General features: G+C 40.2%; 1 protein-coding gene across 4 annotated transcripts in view; it reads right to left on the minus strand.

The window, feature by feature from the left end:
- Positions 1-24,459, minus strand: part of GABRB1 (gamma-aminobutyric acid type A receptor subunit beta1) — a 545,263-nt gene that overhangs the window by 238,249 nt on the left and 282,555 nt on the right. For 3 of the 4 annotated variants that reach the window (XM_066573124.1, XM_066573122.1, XM_066573121.1), the window contains one exon: positions 21,681-21,901. In XM_066573124.1, the coding sequence (XP_066429221.1) occupies positions 21,681-21,901 (221 nt within the window). Of the gene's footprint in view, positions 1-21,680; positions 21,902-22,901; positions 22,926-24,459 lie in introns of those variants that run through there. The other variant, XM_066573123.1, reaches the window with a different exon arrangement.

Raw genomic sequence — 24,459 nt, forward strand, 5'->3', positions numbered from 1 at the left:
GGAAGTAGAAGCATGATCATGTATGAAGAAGCCATGACTGTGGAGCAAGTGTGATATGTTACCAACTGTAGATGATATTATAATTAAGAGGGCACCTGGGTAATTGAGTAACTCCAAATTTAAAGGGAAAGGATGGCGTTCGATTCCATTCTGTTGGAAAGGTTTTCTCTTATCACATACAATAGTATCCGAGCATACATTAGTGGGAAACTGGCCTAAGGTTGTTTTTGAATAAATCCTACCGAGAAAGCATTTTTTGTAATTAAATGATTTATATATTTTATAATATAAAGTTATTTTCTTGATTAGATTTGCAATATGCGGATTTAATAATATATATTGGTTTTAAATATTGCGTATTTGTTGCAATAGTACAATAGTAATGCTATTGGTATTCATATTATCAATTTTTAAAGAATATTGTTAAATATCCTGAATATTGAGGGACTACCGGGTGGAGCAGCATAAAGTGTGGTGTGGGGATATAGCTCGGTAGGCGTGCAGGTTCTTGATACACAGAGACGGAACACCAGCGGATGCAGTCCAAATACAGGCATGGCCTGCGTTTATTTTTACACCAGCAACATAAAAAGTCCAACCTTAACTTCAGGCAAACAAATAATAGTCCATAATCCAGATATCCGGTAAACAGGCAATAGTCCAGAGCCCAGCGCTCAGGTCGCACTTAGCCGGTGCAGAGCACAGCAGGGCTTCTCCCTCCAAGTCAGTCACACAGGCTGCCAGGGTCCAGCAGCCATCTTAGCCCCCTCTGTGTCCGTGCACCTGCTATTTAAAGGCACCTTTAGTTTGGCTCAGCCTCAGCACCTGGGTTGATTGGCCTTGCCCACACCCTGGAGTGGAGGAGGTGGAATGGACAACCCCACTACCAACCTGCCATCCATTCCAAAAAAAACAGGCCCGGATATTTTTAAACAACAGATCTCCAGCAACTACTTGCTGGAGACCACATTACACTCCCGGTTTCTTATGTCTCTGAGAGCGAGACATGACACTCATCCAGTCCCCTTATGCATAATACCGGAACCGAGGGGCGATGTAGCGACCATCCACCACTACACCCATCAGTACCTCACAGTGGTCATTCTGTATCTCTAAAAATATAGCTGATAGGGCAAAACTGGTACTATTTTTGGAATCCACGCCCCAAACATACTCAAAAATAGGTCGAACTTCCACAGCGCCAAATAAAAAAATAAAAATTTGTTGAGCCGTGTAGTAAATTGAAAATGCTCCTTTGTAACCTTAGATAGGCTTTGTTTGCAAAAGTGTTTAAGATCTAATTAACCTTCACAATTGGATGGCATTTAAAAAGAAGCCCCTTGCAATATTTTGCACCAAATTTGTAAAGACACAGCACCTGCCTTCCTATGTTTATAGCATACTTGCTAAATAACCAAACTCCCAACTGAATCACATCACATCTCGATTCTGGAATCCTTCCAGTAGCTATAAGACTGTTTATTACTCCTTAGGTGGATCGAGGCTAATGAATTTTTTATCTCTACCCCATCAATGCTGACTTTTATTGCAGGCGTGCATTTTTCCACAGAAAATATCTGTGGTGGGATTAACCATCTGGGTAAACATACGATTTAAAAGTTTTTCTTGAGTTGAGTCATATACTGTGCATTGCTGAAAAAGGGGATATTTTCAGAGTCCAAATACAAAGCGGTTAGAGATTTTAGAAAGGTGGAAATATATAATTATCCATTTTGCAGCAGTCTTGTACTGATTACATACCAAACATTTCACAGCATTCATAGAAGTACAGGGAGCCAAAAACTTGTATACACTCAGTTCTGGATTATATACTGTATATCATATTATTCATGCCAGCTTTTCGCTATCTGAGCCTATACCAAACTGAGCGAGTAAAACATTGGTTATACCAAACTATTCTCTGGTATTACAAAATGAGGTTGGCTTCTCACTTGAAGAATGGTATGGGAATAGACTGGCATCAGAAGGGCAACAATCATGCTGGCGGCTCACCTCAGATACCGGGTACATCCATGGGCAGTTTGGTGTCTTATTGGCATTGAAGGATCTCTTCACCAAACTGAACTATATTGCCACAGCATCCTATAATTGCAATGTGGCAGAGATCAATCTTGTAGCATTTCACAGAGTTCTTGGTACCCTACCGATAGTGGGTCATGGTGTGCCCTTAAGTAACGTAACTGCATAGCAGGTCCCCAGCGCTCTGTCCTCTATCCGTGATAAGTTGGTCAAAACTCTCCTCTCAGCATGGCATAACCACAGAGCACAAGGGTTGAGTTAGATTATCTACACACCTCCTAGACCAGGTTCTACCCCAAAGCATGTGAAATGGGCTACTTATATCCCCTCCGTCTGAATTCTCAAGATACCTATGGGAACTCATCTCTATGTGCATTGCTCTATTAACAATTTAAAGTTAAAGGATCCAAAAAAAAACATACTCCAAGAAATAAACATTCCCTTAAGCACCAAAAAAAAAATGGAGTGGGGTAGTGTTCCTCAACTACACACCGGCGTTCGGCAATCTATTTTCCTGCTCTGCCATTGGAGCAGGAAAACAGAATTCTGGATCTGTTTTATGATGGACATAAATGTTGTCAGACAGATCCTGTTGACCATAATGGAGTCCATCTACCTTCTGTCCAGCACTCCAACATTTTGTCCGAATTGAGACTCTAGCATGCAACAGATCTAAACATACCCCAAGAAACAATACTGTGTAAATGTACAGTTTTTAAGTAAAATGAATGGACTACAAAAATATTGTTTTGTTTTAAATGTGTTGCCTTATGAAGAGAATCCTTGTCCATATAGCCTATTAGGTTTACGGACATTGTAGAGGAGGGCTTTGGAAAACTTGGTTAGCCATATATTACATGGTCCGCCATTCATTTGACCATTTCAGGGAAAACATATGGCCAACGGCAATAACAGCTGGTCATCAACCCCTTTAAGCAAGTTGTGTGATTTAAGTGTACAGATGCACCAAATAAGTAATACTTAAAATAGAAACCTACATGTTTAACTTGGTTAAAGAAAAGCCATATGAACTTGGACAATTTGCCCCTTTCTCAATAATAAACTTCTACATTTCAGCTATTAAAGGGCTTGCCTATCCACGGAATAGGTGTCTGATCCATGGTGGTCTGACCACTGGGACCCAGACCAATCAGAAGACAAGGGTTTCTGTATACCTATATATAGATGGAGCAGTGGTCAAGCATGCGCACTGCTGCCCCATAAATCTCTATGAGAATGAGGGCCTAAACAGACGAGCGTGTGATGCAATAATCTTGCTCCTGCGCAATTTTTTTTGGCCCACTGAACAAGTGTATTCGGGGAAATCACCCTGCCCTGTTGGTGATTGTGGGTATGTGCTGCGTTTAGGCAGATGTGTGTTTGTGTACCTCTCATAGACCTCTATGGGACTCTTTGATGCACAAACACGTACAAGATAGAGCAGGTCCTATTTTTTTGTGCCTGCGAAAACAACGGGCACAAAAAAAGAAGTGAGAATGAACCCATTGAAATCAATGGGTTCTATTCTGCACATTATGCGAACAAAATTGCAAAAATCAATGGGTTCTATTCTCCACGTTACATGCGCAAGATCGTGGCTTATCATGTTCGTCTGTTTAAGCCCTGATGGAGATAGTAAATCACTTGCAGCTCACCATCTCTGACAGTATAAGCAACATCATATGGGGGTATACCCAGGGCAGTCAATGGGGATGCTGACCTAAATGTTAAGAAAAGACTACAGTATTCCATAGTGAATATTCTACATGGTATGCTGGTATACGTCTCCCATAACATCTGAATAGGCATAATGCAGCGTAGGAGTTTTCCCCAGTCTGTAACAAACACAATTATATTAGCACACAGTGATGTCATAGGTCAAGCATAATGCACATAGTTCTGTTACATCACCGAACTAATGGTCATTGTGGTGTCACAGAACAGGGATGAATGAAACAATGCCTTCAAAGTACAGTCATAATATTAATGTGTCGCAATACAGGGGGAAGGAACAAAGTGATGTACATCTAGAAAGAAAACCTCGTGAAGTCACACCAAAGGGTTATTGTACACAATGATGTCACAGTATGGAAATGATGCAGTCAGTGATGTTACATAGCAATGATAAATAGCCCTTCACGGTATAGACAGCATTAAAACTAAATTTTATTGCTATAGTTAAAAAATAGGGTTTAGGACACAAATGAATACTTTGTTAACCCCATATTTGATAGTCATTGACTAGAAGAAATGATAATTGAGGAGGTAACATGAATACCTGGACAAACATGCAACACAGAAGCCAAAATTTAAGAATAAGGAAGTAGGTAGGGTCCCCCTAAGCCAGTAATAAATTCCCAGGTAGTCACATATGATGCCATGTGGCCTGCGGTTATGGGAGGTAGTTACTGAAGCCCTACCAGGACCAAATCTCCAGCTACCCCTTTATGATCAGGCAGAAGTGGCCAAGGTCTGGGCACAGCACTCTAGCCTACACACCAGTAGAGAAAGACCTACATTGATTTAGTATGTTCAGTAGTTCAAATAGTTAGGTCGATTACTCGTATAAGTAACACAACACAGGGTCAATGAACATGGTGATAAAACCAGGGGTAGCCATGCACATCGCACTAATGCCCGTTAGTAGCTTATTAGCTTCATTTGCATGTACATGAGGCTCCCTTCGCTGTATGCAGATTACAGCAGGTGATCTGTTATCTGCATACAGCCACTTTCTTCTGCCATGGGACTGCAGCTGAATACAATGCTATCAGCGCTCCCGTGAAAATTTCAGCATGCAGTCCCTGCTTATCACGAACAATGGATTTCATGTTCACATGAAATCCATCATTCAGCAGAAAAGTAATCGATGGTAGGTTTCACGCAATGATTATCACTCAAAAGCCATCATTTGAATGAATTTTGAGCAATAATCATTGCGTGTAAAAGGGCCCTAAGGCAAAAGACCAATTCTTCCCCAATAGCAGATGTTGATTTTTTACTGCTCAAACGTTTTGTCCTTGGGAGATAAGCCGGTGCCAGAGGTGTCTTTCTTCTTCTCTGCATTCAGAACACATGCACACTTGTCTGAGGCGAGCATGGATATTTATGGAGTGGTTTGGAGAAATAGCACAAATTCGTCTGACAGCTATCTAAATAGTATGGACACCTGAAGCAATAATACACATCATGGTACAAAAATGTCAAACAATGGCATTCTATTGTGTGGCAGTAGAGATATTGGACTGGCTCTAGAATTAGGCTCAGGTGTGATTGTAACCTTTGCACCCATTTTACTGTCTTAAGGCAGCAGAAATGCAGTCCTAAGCTCTCGCTCAGGACCTGAAGTTTGCGAGTTCAATCCTCGCTGGTTCAGGTAGCCAGCTCATGGTTGACTCAGCCTTCCGAGGTCGGTAAAATGAGTACCCAGCTTGGTGGGGGGGGGGGGGGGGGGATATATAAATTACCTGAAAGTGCTGTGGAATAATTTGGCGCTATACAAATAACAAGAATTAAATGTACTTAATTAGACAACAATAGACAACACTCTTATTTTGAATTGTTGTGAATCAGAGTAGAGTTTCCCAGTTATTTTATATTAAACTACATTTAGTAAGTTATTTATGTGGTAATTACATTTTTGATTAGATATGGATCCTATTCATTTTCTATTCCACAATGATTGTGCTCAGACTGTCCTTAATGCCCGCTACAGGAGCATGAAAATGAATGAGTCATGTCTTGCCTTTATTCCTGAGTAACGAATTGCCTTTTCAATGCAAGGGATGAAGTCAGCTGCAGATCCACACCAAAATCCACGTCACATTTTACACTAATGGTGCGGATTTTCATGCTGTTTTTGATGCTTAAATGATGCAGAAATTTGGTGAACATTTTCTGCTATGTATGAACATAGTATGAATATTTAGTAGACCAAGCATTTATGTTGTTACTCAAGCACAAGAATTAAGCACAATACTGTAGGTTTGTTCCCAACAGGGGGAGTCTACACATTTCCACTAGGGCTTTCCCCAAGGATCCATGGCCAAAGAGAGCATATGGCCCCTTAAACAGTAACAAACTACTTAAATAGAACTTGGCATCAGGTTCACGATGCCCGAACCATGGATATCATGAAGTCAGAACAGAAAAAAGCATGCTTTGAAAATTGGCTCAAAACGTGGCTCTACGTCACAGAGGGGGTGCCCTGCTGGCCTCTTTCTCTTGCCTAGATTAACAGGTCTCTATGTTTGTGCTTTGGAAAGGACCTGTCAATACAGGTGATTGAAGCAGGAATAAGTCCCCAGGACTCTGATCTCTGTTCCAAGCTGATTTTCAAAATATGCTTTTTTTCTGAAATGAAACAGTGTTTCAGAGTAAAGTATACATGGTTGCACTGTGCATGCCTGTCCCGAGTTCATGCTGCGGAGTTCCTTTTCAATTTGCAAGGACAAAGAAAATGTAAGCACTCTTCCCAAACAAACACTATTCTGGCTATAGTGATTGGTTATGGATCCATGACCTTTATCATCAGGGAATTCCAGTCTTCCCAGTCCAGTCTTAGTTCTCGCTACTAATCAGTCTTCCCCTCACTAAACTCTCCCCTATGTAGCCTATTCTGAATGCAGCAGCTGGGCTCGCCTTTTTGTCCAATGCCTCCATCCTATGCCAGTCGATGCACTGGTTGCCCGTCCTCTATAGAATAAAATTCACACTTATTACTCTCATCTATTAAGCTCTCCACAGTGCTGCACCACCTTAAATTTTTTTGCTCATCACTGTCTACCAACCAACCAATGCTCTCTGTTCTGCTAATGACCTTAGACTAAGTTCCTCTATAATTCAAACTTCACATTCCACTCTCCAAGACTTTTCTTAAGCTGCACCAATTCTCCGGAATATGCTACCCAGACAATCAGGTTATTTTCCATTGCCCACAGTTTTAAGCAAGCCCTAAAAACAAATTTCTTCAGGGAGGCCTATCAGATCGCTTATTCTAACTCTTCTCCATTATCCCTGTTTCTTCATTTTCCCTCAAAACCTGATCATCATATCGGCTGAAAATTATATGAACGAGAGGCAGCTGCGACCAAGTCGCGGATGCTTCTCACGTTTTAACACCTATTCAGATGCCTGAGCTGCGACGTGTATACACCGTAGCCCGGAATACCGTCAGGTGGGGGAGACAGTTTAACCCTGCTAAACTCCCTCCCCCTTACCTCCCCCTCTCCGACCCTTGTCAGCTGCCAGCAAAGGGCGGGAGCAGGATGGGGCGGAAGCTAGTGTCTTAAACTCCTGCCTCCTCTCCACCCCTTGCTGGCTGCCAGCAAGGGGTGGGGGAGGGAGCTTAGCAGAGCTAGTCTGCTTATCTCCTGCTCCATCCCTCCCCCTCCTTTTGATGGCAGCTCTCATAGGCTCCCCTATCTTTTCCGGTCAGCATAAAAGCAGCCAGCCAAAATGCATGCCGTGTGCGCTATCTTTTCCAGCCAGCCTATTTTACGCAGCAAAAAGATTGCCCATCTGAACAAGTGCATTGGAATCCAATGCGTCAGATGGTCGGCCGTTTTATCGCGGCCAAGTAGCCCGAATAAAACGCTCATGTGAAGGAGCCCTAGTAATGCATACTAATGCATAGTGTACATCCAGTAGTCAGAGTAGCTGGTTTAGCCATGATTAAAGGGGTTTTCCCTGAAAATACTATTTATGACCTATCCTCAGGACTGGTTATCAATAGTTGATCACTGGCGATCCCAAGCACTGAGGTTGGAACCGGAAGTTTAATAGATGGCTTGGCTCCCACTCATTTCAGCGAGAGTAAAGCCACCTGTTAGACTTCGTGCTCTGACCCCGATGACGACGTCCAGCCATGCTACACTGATAGCGGGTTGGGTGATCAGTTGATTGCTGTGCATTCTGAGCGGTGGATCCTTGGCCATGATCATCAATATTATTTGCCTGGAAAACCCCTTCAAGCAGTGCTGACGGATGACTAAATATTTATCCTCATGCCAGGCTGTATACCATGGGAAATAATCTAGCAAATTAGAAAATGAGAATATAATGGTTTAAAATAAATATTCTGGTTTGTTTCAGAAAAGACGAAAAGCCTCTCAATGTTAAAATGTTGACTCTGTTCAGTTAAAAATGAGAAAATGTCATGCATGGAAGAGAAACAAATAGGACGTGCGTCTACCTCCCTGTCTCACAAGACTGAAATAATGAGTTATACATTCTATCTATTAATTCCATTCTCTTGATTAGAGGAGCAAAGATGAGCTGAAGGAGAGGATATGAGGACATGTTGCCGAGGATAAGAAGGACGTGCTCTGCCCCCTGCTCAGCACCATTAACCATAAGGGAAGGCTAAAGAATGTAGCGCTGTACTGCAAGCTGCCACAAGGGGAACGTAACGCTCTTGTTGATTATGGCTCAGTGAATGCACTACTTCTGTTCCATGTCAATTTAATAAAAACTCAGTGCAGTAAACTTAAGGCATATCTTACATAATCCTACTCCCTTCCAACATTTATGTGTCGCAAATTATTCTCTGTGCCCTGCTGGCAGCTGTCTCTGTTTATAACATGCAGCACAGAAAAGCAGAGCTTTTGTCTTCCCGTAATTAACTAATTTATTTATAGACTGGCAATTAATTTATGCATTCATGTTTGATTAATGCTTACTGAATAGTTTTAATAAAAGTTCAATTTCATCAGTAAGACAACAAACCAAATGGCAAATGTTTTGTTATTTTGCTCCTGCATAAACCCAACATCTTTATGTAGAACTGGAGAAAAATAGAGGAATCTCAGAAGTATAAAAATAGAATATACATATATGTATAAAAACGACTTATATCATATATTTGGCCTTAAATGGGTTCTCCGGGCCTCAGGATAGGTCATAAAGAGTTGATCGGTGGGGATCAACTGCTTAGTGCGAACAGGGTTGGAAGCAGATATTACTGTCCCTATTGCAGTAGCAATTGAATTCAATGGGAGGTCTGCTTTCAGTACTAACCATGCTGCTACAATGTAACAGTACTATTAGCTCAGGCCATACTGACAGTTGGCCAGGCAAACAGCTGATAACCAGGGATCCCAAGCAGCAGGCTCATGCCAATCAACTAGTAATGACCTATCCTGAGGATAGGCGATCAAATGTAAAAGTCCTGAACTCAGAGACTTAATAGGGAAAAAATCCTATGCTAGAATCAGATTGGAAATGTTGCAAAGAGATAAAACTATGGGGGGACTCACTGTTCCTAACCCTAGGCTTTATTTTTTGGCTTCTCAGCTACAATATGTTAAGGGCTGGGGTAAGGGACATAATGGGCTTGGAGCTATTGGGAGGCTAGGGGCATCTATGATAGGATGCCAGGATCCTATGACGGCATTGGCGATTGGTGAAGTGGGCCGAAGGAAGTGATTTTATCCCACAATTATTCTAATGCTGAAAGTATGGAGTAAAGTAAAAGAGTTGCTCCAAATATCTGGATTCAGTAGATGTACCTCTCCATGGCATAATCCAAATCTGCCTGAAATATTTAGATTACATAGTTTCATAGTTCATTAGGCCGAATGAAGACAATGTCCATCTGGTCCAACCTGTCTATCCTCCTGTGTTGATCCAGAGGAAGGCAAAAAACCCCAAGAGCTGAAGCCAATTAGCCCTTTTGGGGAAAAAATTCCTTCCAGACTCCCTAATGGCAATCAGACTGTTCCCTGGATCAACCTCTAATAGTTCCTACCTGCCTGTATACCCGGATTAACAATTAACCTAAGATTTATATCCTATAATATCCTTTGGAGGGCTTTTCTCCTTAGGAAAGGAGAGAAATTTCATGGCTGTATCAAGTACATTCTGGGGGCGATTCTGTCTCCTTTGGATCCCTTCGTACTGAGTATCGTCTGCCCTATAAATGTCTTTTTCAATTTTTACTATTAAAGCATGTATTTCAAACTCAGGCCAAGCCCACTTCTATGGCGATTTTTTTCTCATCCATTGACAGATTACATTACTACAGCAGGGAGAACGAAGGGAGCAATTTTATATATTTATAATCCATTACTACCTGCCTATCTAAAGAGATTTACTCTAGTTGTTACATAGAAGCAAATGGGAGCTAATGAACAATGGGATGGTATCCTAGAAAGAGTACCCTTGTTATCATTATTCGAAGCTGATCGGTTGTTTCCGTTATATTTTCTGCATAGGATATACAAAGCTACTTTGAGATTACACAAAATGGGGGGAAAACAAGATTCAAGATGTCTTAGGCTTGGTAGAATGGAGACTCATCTGTTGCACAAGATATAAGAATGTGTAGGAACTAGAGATGAGTGAGCGTACTCGCTAAGGCAAACTACTCGAGCGAGTAGTGCCTTATGAGAGTACCTGCCCGCTCATCTCAAAAGATTCGGGTGCCGGCGGGGGAGAGCGGTGAGTTGCGGGAGTGAGCAGGGGGTGTGGGGGGGGGGGGGGAGAGACCTCCCCCCCGTTCCTCCCCGTTCCCCCCGCTCTCCCCCGCCGCTCCCCGCCCCCCGCTAGCACCCGAATCTTTTGAGACGAGCGGGCAGGTACTCTCATAAGGCACTACTCGCTCATCTCTAATAGGAACCTTTTAGTTGAAGGTCTTCGATCTTTTAAATAGGGTATTTGCTATAGATATTCCAGCAAATCCAAGAGCTTGCCTATTGTGGATACTAGATACTATGAATATGGATGATTATACATACAACCTTAGGGGTTCATAGAATGCTATATCAAGCAAAAAAAAATCATAGCTGTAGATTGGATCCATTCTAATTTCTAGAGTGAATGACATAATTTGACTAGAAAGAGGGATTTATTTGAATGGAAATTGTATTTTAAAGTTTGGATCTATTCGGGGGTGTGGATAGACACTCCTGGACTTCCTAGCTTGGCATTAGAATGTTATTGAGAATCCTATTGCAAAGTGTAGGCCGTAGATAATCGAGCCATTTTGGATAACGGTCTCATTTAGCCAACATGGAGTAATTCTAATGACTCTTTGTTGGTGCTAAATGAGACAGTTGTCAAATGTAACATTTAAGAGTGATGACACCAGAGTCAGCGTATGGAGAGATAAGAACCCCTTTTCTTTATTTATTATGGTATAATTGATATATGTTGAAAAGCTGCCAGTTCGAGGATTACAATGCCAATGCTTGGAATTATCTGGAAAGAGTGACTCTCACACTCTATACTATCATTCTAAGGGTGCATTCACACGAACGTATATCGGCTCGGTTTTCACGCCAAGCCGATATACGTTGTCCTCGTGTGCAGAGGGGGGAGGATAAAAGAGCCAGAAGCAGGAACTGAGGCTCCCGCCCCCTCTCTGCCTCCTCTCCACCCCTCTGCACTATTTGCAATGAGAGGAGGCATGGCGGGGGCGGGGCTAAGGTCCGGGAATTAGCCCCGCCCCCGCCCCGCCTCTCCCCATTGCAAATAGTGCAGAGGGGCGGAGAGGAGGCAGAGAGGGGCGGGAGCTCAGTTCCTGGCCCTGGCTCTTCCATCCTCCCCCCTCTGCACACGAGGACAACGTATATCGGCTTGGCGTGAAAACCGAGCCGATATATGTTCGTGTGAATGCACCCTAAATGATACTAGGTGTCTCACTATCAATTAAAAAAAAAATTATACTACAGCATGGTATGTAGTGTTCTGATTGTACTTGTATACGGTGGATGGTTTCCGACTTTGCTGTGTGTAATTGTTAAGGAAAAATGGAAAATAATAAAGGATTATCTGTTTAAAAAAAGTCCTGAACAACTCGTTTAGTCAACCATGCACATTAAATTAAAGTCAACCAAACACATACACTCAAATGGTATGTATTCTATACTGTGTAATGTGTATCCAGACTTTTCAGACTCCCCTTATGAATACAGCAGACTAATAACGAGTCCCCTATATTCTTTCATCTTCCCAATTATTCAATATTTTTTGTGTGACATTTTGGCTAACTGGAGAATTGACCTGTACAGGATATCTGTAATAAACGTCTAGTCATAGCTCGCTGGACGTGTCAGATTGGTACTGGGGTGATGTCACAACATCAGCCCTGGCACTTGCGATCCACACACTCGCACATGCTCAGTGTCATTTCAGCTTCAGACTCCAACATGAGCCCTTCTCTGCTGGTTTGTGGATGAATTAGTCAGCTGGGAGGTGTTTGCCTCAGATGGCCAATCAGAGCATATCTATGTACGTTTATTCTGATTCCTCCTCATGGATGACGCCGGTTATTCTTCTTGTCTGCGGTTGCTCCTGGTCTAGTCGGCAGCTCCAGTCCTGTCCTCTGTCAGATAAGTTGGTTTACTGTTAGGGATATTCGAGGTGTTGTAACATCATTCTCCTGACTCATAATGGTTTCTGCATTGGTTAGCTTTAAAGTATAGTAGGCTGCTTCATGTCTTTACTGTACATATAATTACTTATTTTAGTTAACATTTCCCTGCTTCCATCTAGAGAGAGTCAGGATTGCCCCAGGTTCCTAATGTGGGGTCGCCCTTATCAGAGTAAGTACTCCGCTTTTACGTAGAGTTTCAATGCATTAGTGGGTTAGGTTTCCCTTTCTCCTATTTTTATGTTTTGTTCTTAATAGTTTGTGTTCATTAGTATAAAGTGTGTTTATCTGTCCTTTGGGACAGAAAAGGTGATCTTGCATCCAGATCTTGCATATGTATGATCCAGAAAAGGTGATCTTGCATCCAGTTCAGACATAACACTGCGGTTGCACAAGGGAGCATACTCAACTGTCAGATTCATTTTAACTTTTTTTCTGCAAATGGACATGCTATTATGCCCTAATTGAGGTATTCTTATTGTATTAGCGCACAATGATAAATCCAGTGGATGGCATGAGTACAGAAAATGTATCTATGTCATAAAAGGTGGGATATCTTTCTCCAGGGGCCAAAATTGGAGTTATCACCAAACAAACCCTTTTAGATGTATTGGTCAATAGCAACCAAAGCATGTAAGAAGTTGACAGAAAAGGGGTATTTTTATGTTATCCTATCAGCCCAATGCAATGCCATTGTGGTGTTCTGATGGGTTTCTATTGCAACCAATAACAGGTTCCAGTCCCCTACTGGGACAAAAAAAAGTCAAATTAAGATCAGTATCCAGCTTGTCTTTAAGTGGGCATATGGACATCATCGTGGAAGGTACACCACTCAGGATACCCTTGATTAGCCATTGTGGAGAGCCACTAGTAAAGTGTGTCCTTTGCTCTAGTGGACATGGCTCATCTATACATTATATTGTCAGTAATTTATTTGAAATGTTGGCATGTGTTACTATATTGCACAGCTAGCATTTTTTTCCCCTCAACATAACAGTTGATCACCCAGGGTTCAGAAAGCAAAACACACAATAAGGGTTATCTTAATTAGGCAATGGCTTTAAAGTGACCCTCCATCCTCTGTCCTAGAACCAGAGGAAGGAGGAATAATTTACATTTACTTCATCTTCTTGGTTGTCCCTGCAGTCTTCGGGGCAGACAAGATGGCCCCTACCATCTTCTAACTTGCAGATATGATACCTTTTAATGGCTACGAAAAATAATTTATGTTGCAGCATGCTTTCGAAGCTACTTAGGCCTCTTCATCAAGTTAACAAAATATCGTAAGAACAACAAATATACACTAAATAGCAGATACATGACATGATTAATTTGCATTAAAAAAAGCTGACAGGATGAGCCAGAGAGTAAATCCTTAATTAGTCCACAGTCAAATTAAGGATTAATTAAGGATTTATTTTCTGGCTCATCCTGTTATTGTTTTTCACACCATGTCTTTGCCCTTTTCTGTATGTATGTTGTTTCTTCAGATATTTTGTTATATTAGCCTGCTGAAGAGACCTAAAAAGCCTCGAAAGCTTGCTGTGACATCATTTATTTTTCTTAGCCGTTAAATGCATCTTCAAGATCAATCTGCAAGATTATTTGTTTCTCTTACTGAGAGTAATAACTTCACAACTATACTATGCACTACTCTGTGATTGGCCAGTGATGATCACATGAGCTGGTATAGTGCATGGGTAGTCCATCTTGGCCATCTGAAAATGGAAGCAAACACCAGCCTGAAAGAGGGACGGGTAAGAAAATCAAGTACAGTTAATATACCCCCTATCCTCTGGTTACGGGATAGAATTTTGTCCTGAGACTGGATGGTCACTTTGAATCAGCTTAGGTACACTCTTGAAATAAGGAAAAGATGCTTAGATAATTCCTTATAATCGGATAACTTTTTTTTATGATTCAATTTATTTTTGTTATTGACATGTATTCAGAGTTTTTTCTGAAAACTTTGTATTTCCAATATCTTTCATAAACCATACAGTATTATGTGATCTGTCTTGGCTCTGCAGACTGGCCAAGTATCTCTATGGGAAAAGAAACTACTATGTATTACATGCTAATTACTATTACAAAGCTATTGTCTCTAGTCAACTGTTCCGCTTCCTTGGGGAAATTTAACTAAATGTAGTTTCCCTCACTGGGATATCTCTTTTAGGTGACTTGGGATTTGCACATTACAAAAGAAAATCACTATTTTTGAATAATATCAATATACTACATCTCATCTGTGAATGTAGTCAAGGAAAAAAGACATCAAGAATTTTCAATTATAAATATAGTTTACTGCACTGACTCCACCTATTTTATTGTTCTCGGGGATGATACTTTTGATATGAGAATTTATACTACATCAGAGTGGAGAATAGCTATAGTATTTGCATGCACTGTATACATTTACAATGATATGAAGTTACTGAACTTACTCTTGAAGATAATGTGTAGCAACAGTATAAATCTGCATGTCCTCCATTAGATGTCTCAACTCTAGACTAAATACATTTAATTCTTTTACTCTTTTCTCATAACTAAGATTGCTTCATGTCCTATATTAGTTATGTTGAGTGAACCGAACCAGTAGAACTGTTTCAAGTTGACCTTTGCCAAGAGTTCGGTTTGGAATGAAGCTGAACAGAGTTTTTAGCAAAGCTCTACCTGAAACAAGGTCCTACTGGTTTGGTTTGCTCAACACTAGTCCTGAACACTCAGTGTTATACAGAGCTTTTATGGTTCTTAGACAGTCTTATACATCAGTTTTAGGGATTTCGGTGAACATCTGGTTCAGCTCAAACTAATTCACACTGAACTGAACATTTTGCAAAGGTCCAGTAAACCATCCCAACCAAACTTTTCTAAAGTTCACTCATCACTAACCAGCAGCAATGGCTGGTTCATTTGGTGAAAGTAGAAGAAGATCAAGCCACAAATATTACATGATTATCAAGTCTACCATCATCATTGCTGTCCAATCACTCTATTGTCAACTTATGTTTAATTAGTGTAAGAAAGAAATCCCATTATAGTTATTAGTTGGCATTTCTTATACATCCATAAATGTGACATTTGACGATGACTTGATATAGTTCCTAACTAGAGATGAGCGAGTATACTTGCTAAAGGCAATTTCTTGAGCGAGCATTGCCTTTAGCGAGTACCTGCCCGCTCGAGACTGAAGGTTCGGGTGCCAGCGCGGGGGAGCGGTGAGTAGCGGCTGTCAGCAGGAGGGAGCGGGGGGAGAGGGAGAGATCGCCCATCCGTTCCTCCCCGCTCTCCCCCGCAGCTCCCTGCCCGCCGCCGGCACTCATACCTTCAATCTCGAGCGGGCAGGTACTCGCTAAAGGCAAGGCTCGCTCGAGCAATTGCCTTTAGCGAGTATACTCGCTAATCTCTATTCCTAACCTTTTGGTTTCTGTATGTAAAATACAAAACAATATTATTTCAGAATATTCGCCTCTGCATTATATGAAAAGTCTTGAGCAGTTATCAAAAGCACATGATGTCAAGGCAGAGCAGGGATCATTTAATGGATAATATTTCTCTTAACACACTACAAAGATGGAACAATTTTGTTAAAGTAGCATATGCAATCTCCCAACTTAATGGAATTCTACCTTCCACATATTGCATTTCGGAGATCGCAAGGAATAACAATCAGTAACTCTTATAGATGCATTTCCTGATATCAAGTTATTTCTAAATTGGTGCTCCCCTTTGATGAGATGATTATGTATTTTTTCATATAGCTATGACATTATTCTATTATTCTTTTTTACCATTTTCTCCTAATAAAGAAGTTATCTCACAAAAAGCATTTATCATCTATCCATAGGATACGTGACAAGACAGGCTCAAACGCTGCTTGCTGTACAGCCACTAAGAGACATTAAAGAGCTGGGAGGTCAACGTGTATAGTCAATATTCTTTTATTGTCAAAAAAATTCACAGTGCAGTTCCACCCCACACTGGTGATACCTTAGGGTCTGAAGACCCTGGTGTGGGGTGGAAATGCATTGAACTTCTTATTTATAATAAAGGGATATTGACTATGCTTATGGGTCTCCCAGCCCTTAGAGGTATCAGATTGACTGTATAGTAAACAGTGCCAGAAAGTGATGAACATGTTTTGAGGCCATCCTGTGATCCATACAGCCAGGTTGAGGTCTGGGAGAAGACGTCCTGACTTCTATCATTGCTGCAGCTTGTCACGTGTTTGGACCTGTGTGGACTGGAGTTGTTCCCAGGCTAGCACAACTCCAAATGGTGAAACTTGTGTTATTTTTCCTTTTTTTAACTTAGCATCATCATACTACACTTAGATCTGTGCCATTTTTTATCTCTCTCCCTCTCTCTCTCTCTGTTTTTTACGCTTGTTTAAGTTCTTAATGTCCATAGGGCAGTTGATAAATGTCTGATTTCTAGGGACCTCACATAACACTAGAATAGGGGTCCCAAGCCCTTCATTAACTCTCATTGCATGACAGCAGTGAGCAAATATTTGGAATACTTGATGCCCCAGTAGGGTGCTGCTCCATACAACGTCTATGGAGCTGACATAGACAGCCAAGTACAGCTTTCAATTTTTATTATTTTTTTGGGGAGGATGTACAAGCAAAAACAAAATCACAATTTCCCCATATTTCTCCCTTTTTTTTCTTTACTCTGATCATCTCTGATGATGTTGAGTGAAATTTTGAAAAGTTCCTTTCCGCCGGTTCACCAAAAGTTCAGCGGAAGTTCACCAAAATCTCTAAAACTGGTATATAACAATGTCTAAGAAACATAAAAGCCCTGTATAACACTCTGAGACGAGTTTCAGGTAGAAATTTGCTAAAAGCTCAGTTTGGGTTTGTGCTGTTCCAAACTTTTATGTTTAATATATTTTTATTAGAATTTTTGTGCAATTTTTACACAGTAGTAAAGAAAGAAACACAACAAATAGCTTGTCTCACAGGGCCACAACAATAACATAGGGGTTAGAAAAAGGAAAAATCGTGCCCAAGCATAACAACAGTAACAAGTGCTATGTGCCTGTCAGGTACAACCTCAATAGCCTATACTTGTACAATAAATCAGTAGGGACCCAGACTCACCGACATAGCTGGCCCCTATAATCATAAAAAAATCAACCTTTGGACACCTGAGTCCATCGAGGGGAAGAAAACAGAAAATACAAGGTAGAAATGGAGACAGAAATAGTAGATCCTAAAACAAAAAAGGGAAAAAGGGGCATCAGACAGGGAAGTAAAGAGACCCGCTAATAACAATAAATGTAAGGCCACTCGAAACCCACCAGTGGGCTATCCAGGTAGCGGCCTCACCCCATAGCCTCATAGGAAACCTGACAAGACCCACCCCTCTCATCACCACATCACCACATTATATTCTGGAACTCGGAAGAGTCATGAAATACATTCCATAGTGACCAGACATGTCTGTTCGAGCGTGCAACATCAGAGCCCTCATTTACCAACTCCTCCATATACATCAATTGGTTCAGCTCCTGGATAAATTCCAGAATTGAGGGGGTGACACTGCTCCACCAAAGATGTTGGATAATGTCTCCAGCGAGGAAATGACGTAAAAGACCTTTTATAATCATGGCAAAAGGACCAGGAATAACAGAGAGCAGTGCTAGTTGGGGAGGCCTCCACCGTGCTACGCAGACATGCCCTCGTACAGCTCAAAGACCTTTCTCCAGAAAGGTTGAATAAGCAGGCACTCCCACATAATATGTACCAATTTGTAGCAAAGTTCTACCCCAAAGTAGGGTTTTACTGGTTCCAGTTCAATCACCATTAATCTGTGACCTAAATGGGAACAGTATCTTGAAAGTGTAGCTTGTTACGCACATGCGGACAGGCAATCACATTTACAAAGGGTTTCCCCCTCTTGTACAGTGCTACAGGTATGTAAACTTGACGGATGGACTCACAGCAACCATGAGAGCATCAGGACAGAAATGTATGTTAAGGTCATCATTATCATGACGGTCTAGTCTTCTTATGCTTCAGGGACAACTGACTTAAGGCCACGTCCCTAGCACAGCGCTAACCACAGTACAACGCTTCCATTGATTTTAATGAGGCTTCTCAGACCTGCGCTCGAATGCAGTATTTGTAACACTGCAATTTTCAAGCATTGTCTGTTCTATTTTTCAGTGTTTACACTTTTTTTATGTGGTTCAGAGCGGCATTTAACTGAACGCATGTGTGACAGTGATCTAAGAGTTTTTACATCTTTCAGTTGTACCTTTTTAAAATTCCACTCTGGGATCTCACCTACATTCCAAACGGGACAGTTTATGCTAGTTAAAGGTAATATTCAAGAGGCGTAACTTAAAGCTGCTGGGCACCAAAGCAAAGTTTGTAACAGAGTCCCCCCCCCCCCCCCCTTCCCCAATTACATGGTGTTCTCTTGCTAGGAAATCCAAACATTCCTCAATAACTATAATTTCTGTATGATTCCTTTTGAAAGTTGACATTGACAAACCATTAACCTCTCATTGGCTTGTACCCATTACCCTGAGAGGCGACTACCAAACAGACGACTACCAATTTGACTCAGTGTACCACAAACATGTGCTCAGTTGAACAGCATGTGTTTATTGTTCGTGAATACTAGCAAATGAGTTCATTAAAATAATATCAAAAGGCATTGTAGAATAAGTATGGTGAAATAAGTGCATGGGCAAAATCCCGTAGTCAATTGATGAAAAAATTTGAGACAACCCAAAGTGTTACCTTTAACAAGACGGCACCACATGCCACACATCTAATGCACGCATGAGGGCAACTGAAAGTTATTTTGGTGACCAAATCATTTTGACAAATCTGTGGCTTCCAAGATCATCGAACCTGACTCCACCTGACTTCTTCTTGTGTGGTTTACTGAAGAGCCGCATATACAACAATAAGCCAGATGCCCTCAAAGATATGATATGGTGGGAAGTTGCTGCTATTACCAATATCATGTATGCAAACCTGTATACAAAAGTGCTCGGATGCTGGAGGGGCCATTTTCAACAGATGTTCTAGACACCTTACTTTGCTATATATAAAGTAAATATGGGTCAATATTTATAGGCAACCATAAAAAAATGAAATTACAATTTTTCTAGCAAAAGACTCACTCTAGCTAATGTTTAATTTATTGAATTAGTATCCTTAAATGGGTAAGAGAGATTTTATGAGTCACATAAGGCTCCAGTGCCTGCAACCTCTGAACCCACTATAGTTACGTCAATGATAATATATTTTTTCAATTCTTGATAATAGTTCTTAAGCATTCAACAATTCAGGAAAGAGAAATGCTCAGAGTCACATATTCACTATAGCTTTTAATTGGACCAGTCTATTCAGAGGCGCCATATACAAAATGTACACATGAGGCCCTGTCCTCATAGAAAATCTAAGCATTTTTTTAATTTTTTGACTTGAAACCAGTACCCACACAAAACTCAACATGCAAATTCGATGTAGATGTTGCCTTGGACAAATTCCGACCTCAGTTTCCCAGTGCTGCAATGCAACAGTTCTAAGCACTGAGCCGGTACATCATGTAGTCATGTTGAATATACAATAAATAAACATTTGTGCTACATGAGTATCAGCACATCACATAAACCAGATTGATAAGAAAAACAATAATAAACCCAAAGTTCCTTCTCTTTTGGTTGACCGCACTTTCAAATCTTTCGAGAAGACCCTTGAAAAGTTGCTCAAGAACTTTTGTATGAACTTTGTCGTTAAGTTACAATGACATTACACACTTCACATCTTTGCTCTCTTTCATGCCAATTTTTATTATTTTGGTAAATATCAAGTGCTCAACTTCATGCTAATTAAAATCAGATACTTATCCCCACTTAAGCTCAGCACATCCATCTTAAAACATCATAGAAAAATAATGATAAATCACTTATATGATGCACCGTGCTGACAATTTTGACGTTAGAAGAATCTGACTGATTAAGAGGACAAATTCATTGGTCTCACGGCATACAGAAATATTTTCTTTTTTTAGCTGAAGCACCTCTTGAAATTGCCAGGGAAAATTATACTTAATGCTTTTTACATTTGATTTCCTCCTTTACTTCTCTATGCAAATTATAATGAATTTGATTGCGTTTATCTCCTGCAACTTCAGCTGGTATAGAACTGAAATCGTAATTTACATTTTGCAGAGATGTCACAAGATTCATTATTACTAACACAAACACTGTTGTTTTTCTTTATTTGGCTTTCCGTTACTTTTCTCGAGAGTTGTATCATTCAAAGTTTTGCAAGTAGTCAGTAAAGCTTGTAAACCCACTAAACTTTATCATATATATCTATCATACTTGAGTCAAGCAAACTATAATCTCTTCATTTCTTAAATATTGGTTATTTGTATTTTTAAAGGCGTTGTCCAGAAAGATAAAATCCTTATCTGGACCTGCGGTGTTGGAATCTACACTTCTGACCTGGCCCAACACAGGGTCAAATTGTATGGACTCTTGCTGTACCCTTTACATCATCAAGGGGGTTGATTGTTCGACTCATTTAAAGGGGTTATGTCAAGTTATAAACTCAACCCCTATCCTCATGATTGGTGGGGGTTTGACTGCTTGTAACCCCATGTTTCTGAGAAAGGAGGTCAAATTGTTCCCTTAGTGAATGGAGCACAGGTCACACAGGTGCATCACTGCTCCGTTCACTTCAATGACAGCGTTGTCATTGTAGTCATTCATTTTGAGTCTGAAAGGACCTTGTTCTTGGGATCAGTCAGGGTCCCAGTGGTCGGACCCCCACCAATCATAAAGTTATTCTGCATCCTGTGGATAGGGATAACTTTATGATTGACACAATACTTTTAATACCTAAGCCAGCTACCTTCTCTGTCTTCGCATCAGCTAGCCTCCTGCAAAGACATGACAGGTACAAACAATTTCATACCATGTGACCCACTTAAGGAACCAGAAGGGAATTGAAGGTTCCAACACTGCATGTATGGGTAGGGATTTTCCCTCCCTGCAAAACCTGTTCAATAAATTCCATATGAAAAATAAAGCCTCCTCAATTATACTTCCCCAATACTTCCCTCAACCAAACCAATAATGACTAACTTCCTCATAACCCTCCAAAATCCCCAGTACTCTAGTGATTCTCAAATACTTGTACTGTTGATAGAGTTAAAGGAAGGTCTAGTGACTTCAAATCTTGTTACTGTATATATAGTCAGACAAAAAATGATAAGGAAAAATGCATCCTACCTTAGTCCATAAAGTACAGTCCCATCTGGATGAAGGCGTATCATTCTATTCTTCACAGTAACTCCATGGACAAATGATCTTTTATCATTAAGAAAGTATGTATCAGGTACCCAGAGCTGATCAGCGACCCTGTTATCCAATGTAAGGTTAAGAGGAATTCCTGAATAAGAAAGTCTTTTGTCTCTCCATGATTGTTGAAAATACATAGTGAGCGTATAGTCCTAAGAAAAACAAAAAAATATATAGGAGATATTAATTTTCATGTTTGTCACAATGCCATAAAAGGCTATTCTTGAAGTGCATACAGTACAGTACACTAGTAAGTGAATATTCTAATTCTATTTGGTTGATGAGTAGAGATGAGCGAGCATACTCGCTAAGGACAATTGCTCGATCGAGTATTGTCCTTAGCGAGTATGTCCCCGCTCAGCAGAGAAGGTTCGGCTGCCAGCGCGGGTGACAGGTGAGTTGCGGGAGTGAGCAGGAGGGAGTATTGATAGCTAAACAAAGATCCATAGACTACAGGGCCAAAAATACTGTGCTTTGACTAGTCAGAGGCAAAGTAATAGCACGGGGCCAAGTCTAGTGGAAGACATAAACTTTAATATATCCATGTCAGCGTACTTCAGTTTATCTACTAAATCTATGCAGTTGTGTAAACATTGGCTGTTAGTGCCTTAAAGTGACTCTGTGGTCACTATATGACATGAGGGAGTCGGGGGAGTAATATACCATGGAGCTCTCTTTTTTCACAATTCTGCTATGGATCCGCTGATTTCCGGTCCCCTATTTGATTTTCCAAGATGGCAGAAGTGCTGATCTGTCTACCTAATGCACATTGTGCATTGGTTGTGCATCAGTAGCCTAAGACACTACGTGAACATATCCGGTTTGCCATTACTAGATAATTAAAGAATATCATGTAGTGTGTTAGATTGCCGATGCACATTGTACATTTGGTGGTCACGGGAGGGCTATGGAAATTTTGGACTTTGGAAGAGAAGTCTATGAACTAGTGAATTCACAGCAGAATGAACAACAGGTAATAGTACTACTCCCTAGCCATTCCAGTCCCAGGTCAAATTTTTGGTCACTTTTATACTTTTGGTTTAATTGATGCGTTGTTTAATTTTCAATGTTTTTTTATCATAAGTTTACAAATAGTAAAAAAAATCTAACACGGAGGAGAAGACAACAAGAGTCCTCATAAAAATATTTGACTTCATCCCAATAAGTTCTGTACATGTAGACCAAAATAAAATCACGAAGTTCAAAAGGAAAAAGCCAGTGAAGTTAAGGATGTGTTCTCAGAAGCCATTGGGTTTTTTATGCATAGGGGTCTAAGTTTTAGCAATCAAATAAATTTCAATGACTTCTACCAAGAGTGGCCCAAAATCATACCGATGTCTAGTATTATGGATGAAAATATCATATACAATAATAATAGGTATTCATTTATTTTCCACATTGTGTCATGGCCAGGAAATGTATCCCACTGATAACCAATAACATAAAGGCAAAGAATTTTGAAGTGAGATAAAATATGGATTTTCACTTTATTTGCACTCTATCTATATTTTGATCTATTTTCTCCTAAATATATGGGTTCGCTTAATAAAAATGCAAATGACCTACTTTTATTCCACTAACTTACACCACAGAACATATAAATGGTAAATGACTAAAGCTGCTACACAGTATTTTAGTCAAACGTATTTTCATGAATTAATGTATTTCAGTTTTATGGCTGCCGTTTCCTAATATTCAGATGTTCAGATGTTCATGTTTTTGCTGGAGCATTAATTCTGCAATTCAAAACATACTCATAAAATAAAAAGCTAAATTCTTTGAACCTCTTTCAAGATGAGAAAGGGTTGTTTCAAGGGCACCAAAAATGGAAAGCCTGCAAGTGTGCAGTGAACTTTTAATAATGAGTACTTGATTCAGATTAGCATAATAAATGCCATTGACAAAGCATCATAAATATTTGCCACATGCACAAATTTGAACAGCAGAAGAACACGCTTTAAAAATCTGAATTTCGCATAATTATTGAGTGACGATTATACATATTCTTGTATACTGTCAAAATCGGCAGCAATGATAAAATGTAGATATTAAGAAAACATGGACTTCACATTTTATATGTAAAGTACAAATGAACTAAACATTATTCAATGTCAAGGTCGACATATTTCTGCCTAAATTCATATCTTATTTTCATATTTTACTACAGCGTCTCATTCCAGTTCTTATTCTATCGGCACTTTTTGCATTATATATCAGGGAGTTCATTCATACAAGTTACTGTATGCTTGAAACAGAATTCCATTGAACATCTAACCAGCTGAAGTAATATCTCATATAAGCATAGTATTAAAGGGGTATTTCAACCATGAACCCTTTATTAGTATCTACAGTGTTCCATTGGGGTGCAACCGCACCATCCTGTAAAACGACGGACCCCCTTTCTACCCAACCAGTACATCCATGGTATGGAGGAGTTATATAGTTTTGTAAATAAATCTTGAATTCAAAAATGTTTACAATTGAGCCCTCTGCAACCAACCGGAATATGGACAATTGTTGGAAGACAAAGGACAAATTCTTGTTGTTCGACAAACTATACAAAGTCACAAAAGTCTCAGGTAGACCCATATGCGAAAGCACTGTAGAAGATAGATGCCCGTTTGTAGCATTTAGTGAAAAAAGTTACAGAGCACTCGATTTCTACCTGGTCTGTAAATAACAAATAGGTGTAGTAATGTCTTTTGTCATC

This window comes from Eleutherodactylus coqui, chromosome 7 (assembly GCF_035609145.1).
Source record: "Eleutherodactylus coqui strain aEleCoq1 chromosome 7, aEleCoq1.hap1, whole genome shotgun sequence".
In the NCBI taxonomy this organism is placed as follows: Eukaryota; Metazoa; Chordata; class Amphibia; order Anura; family Eleutherodactylidae; genus Eleutherodactylus; species Eleutherodactylus coqui.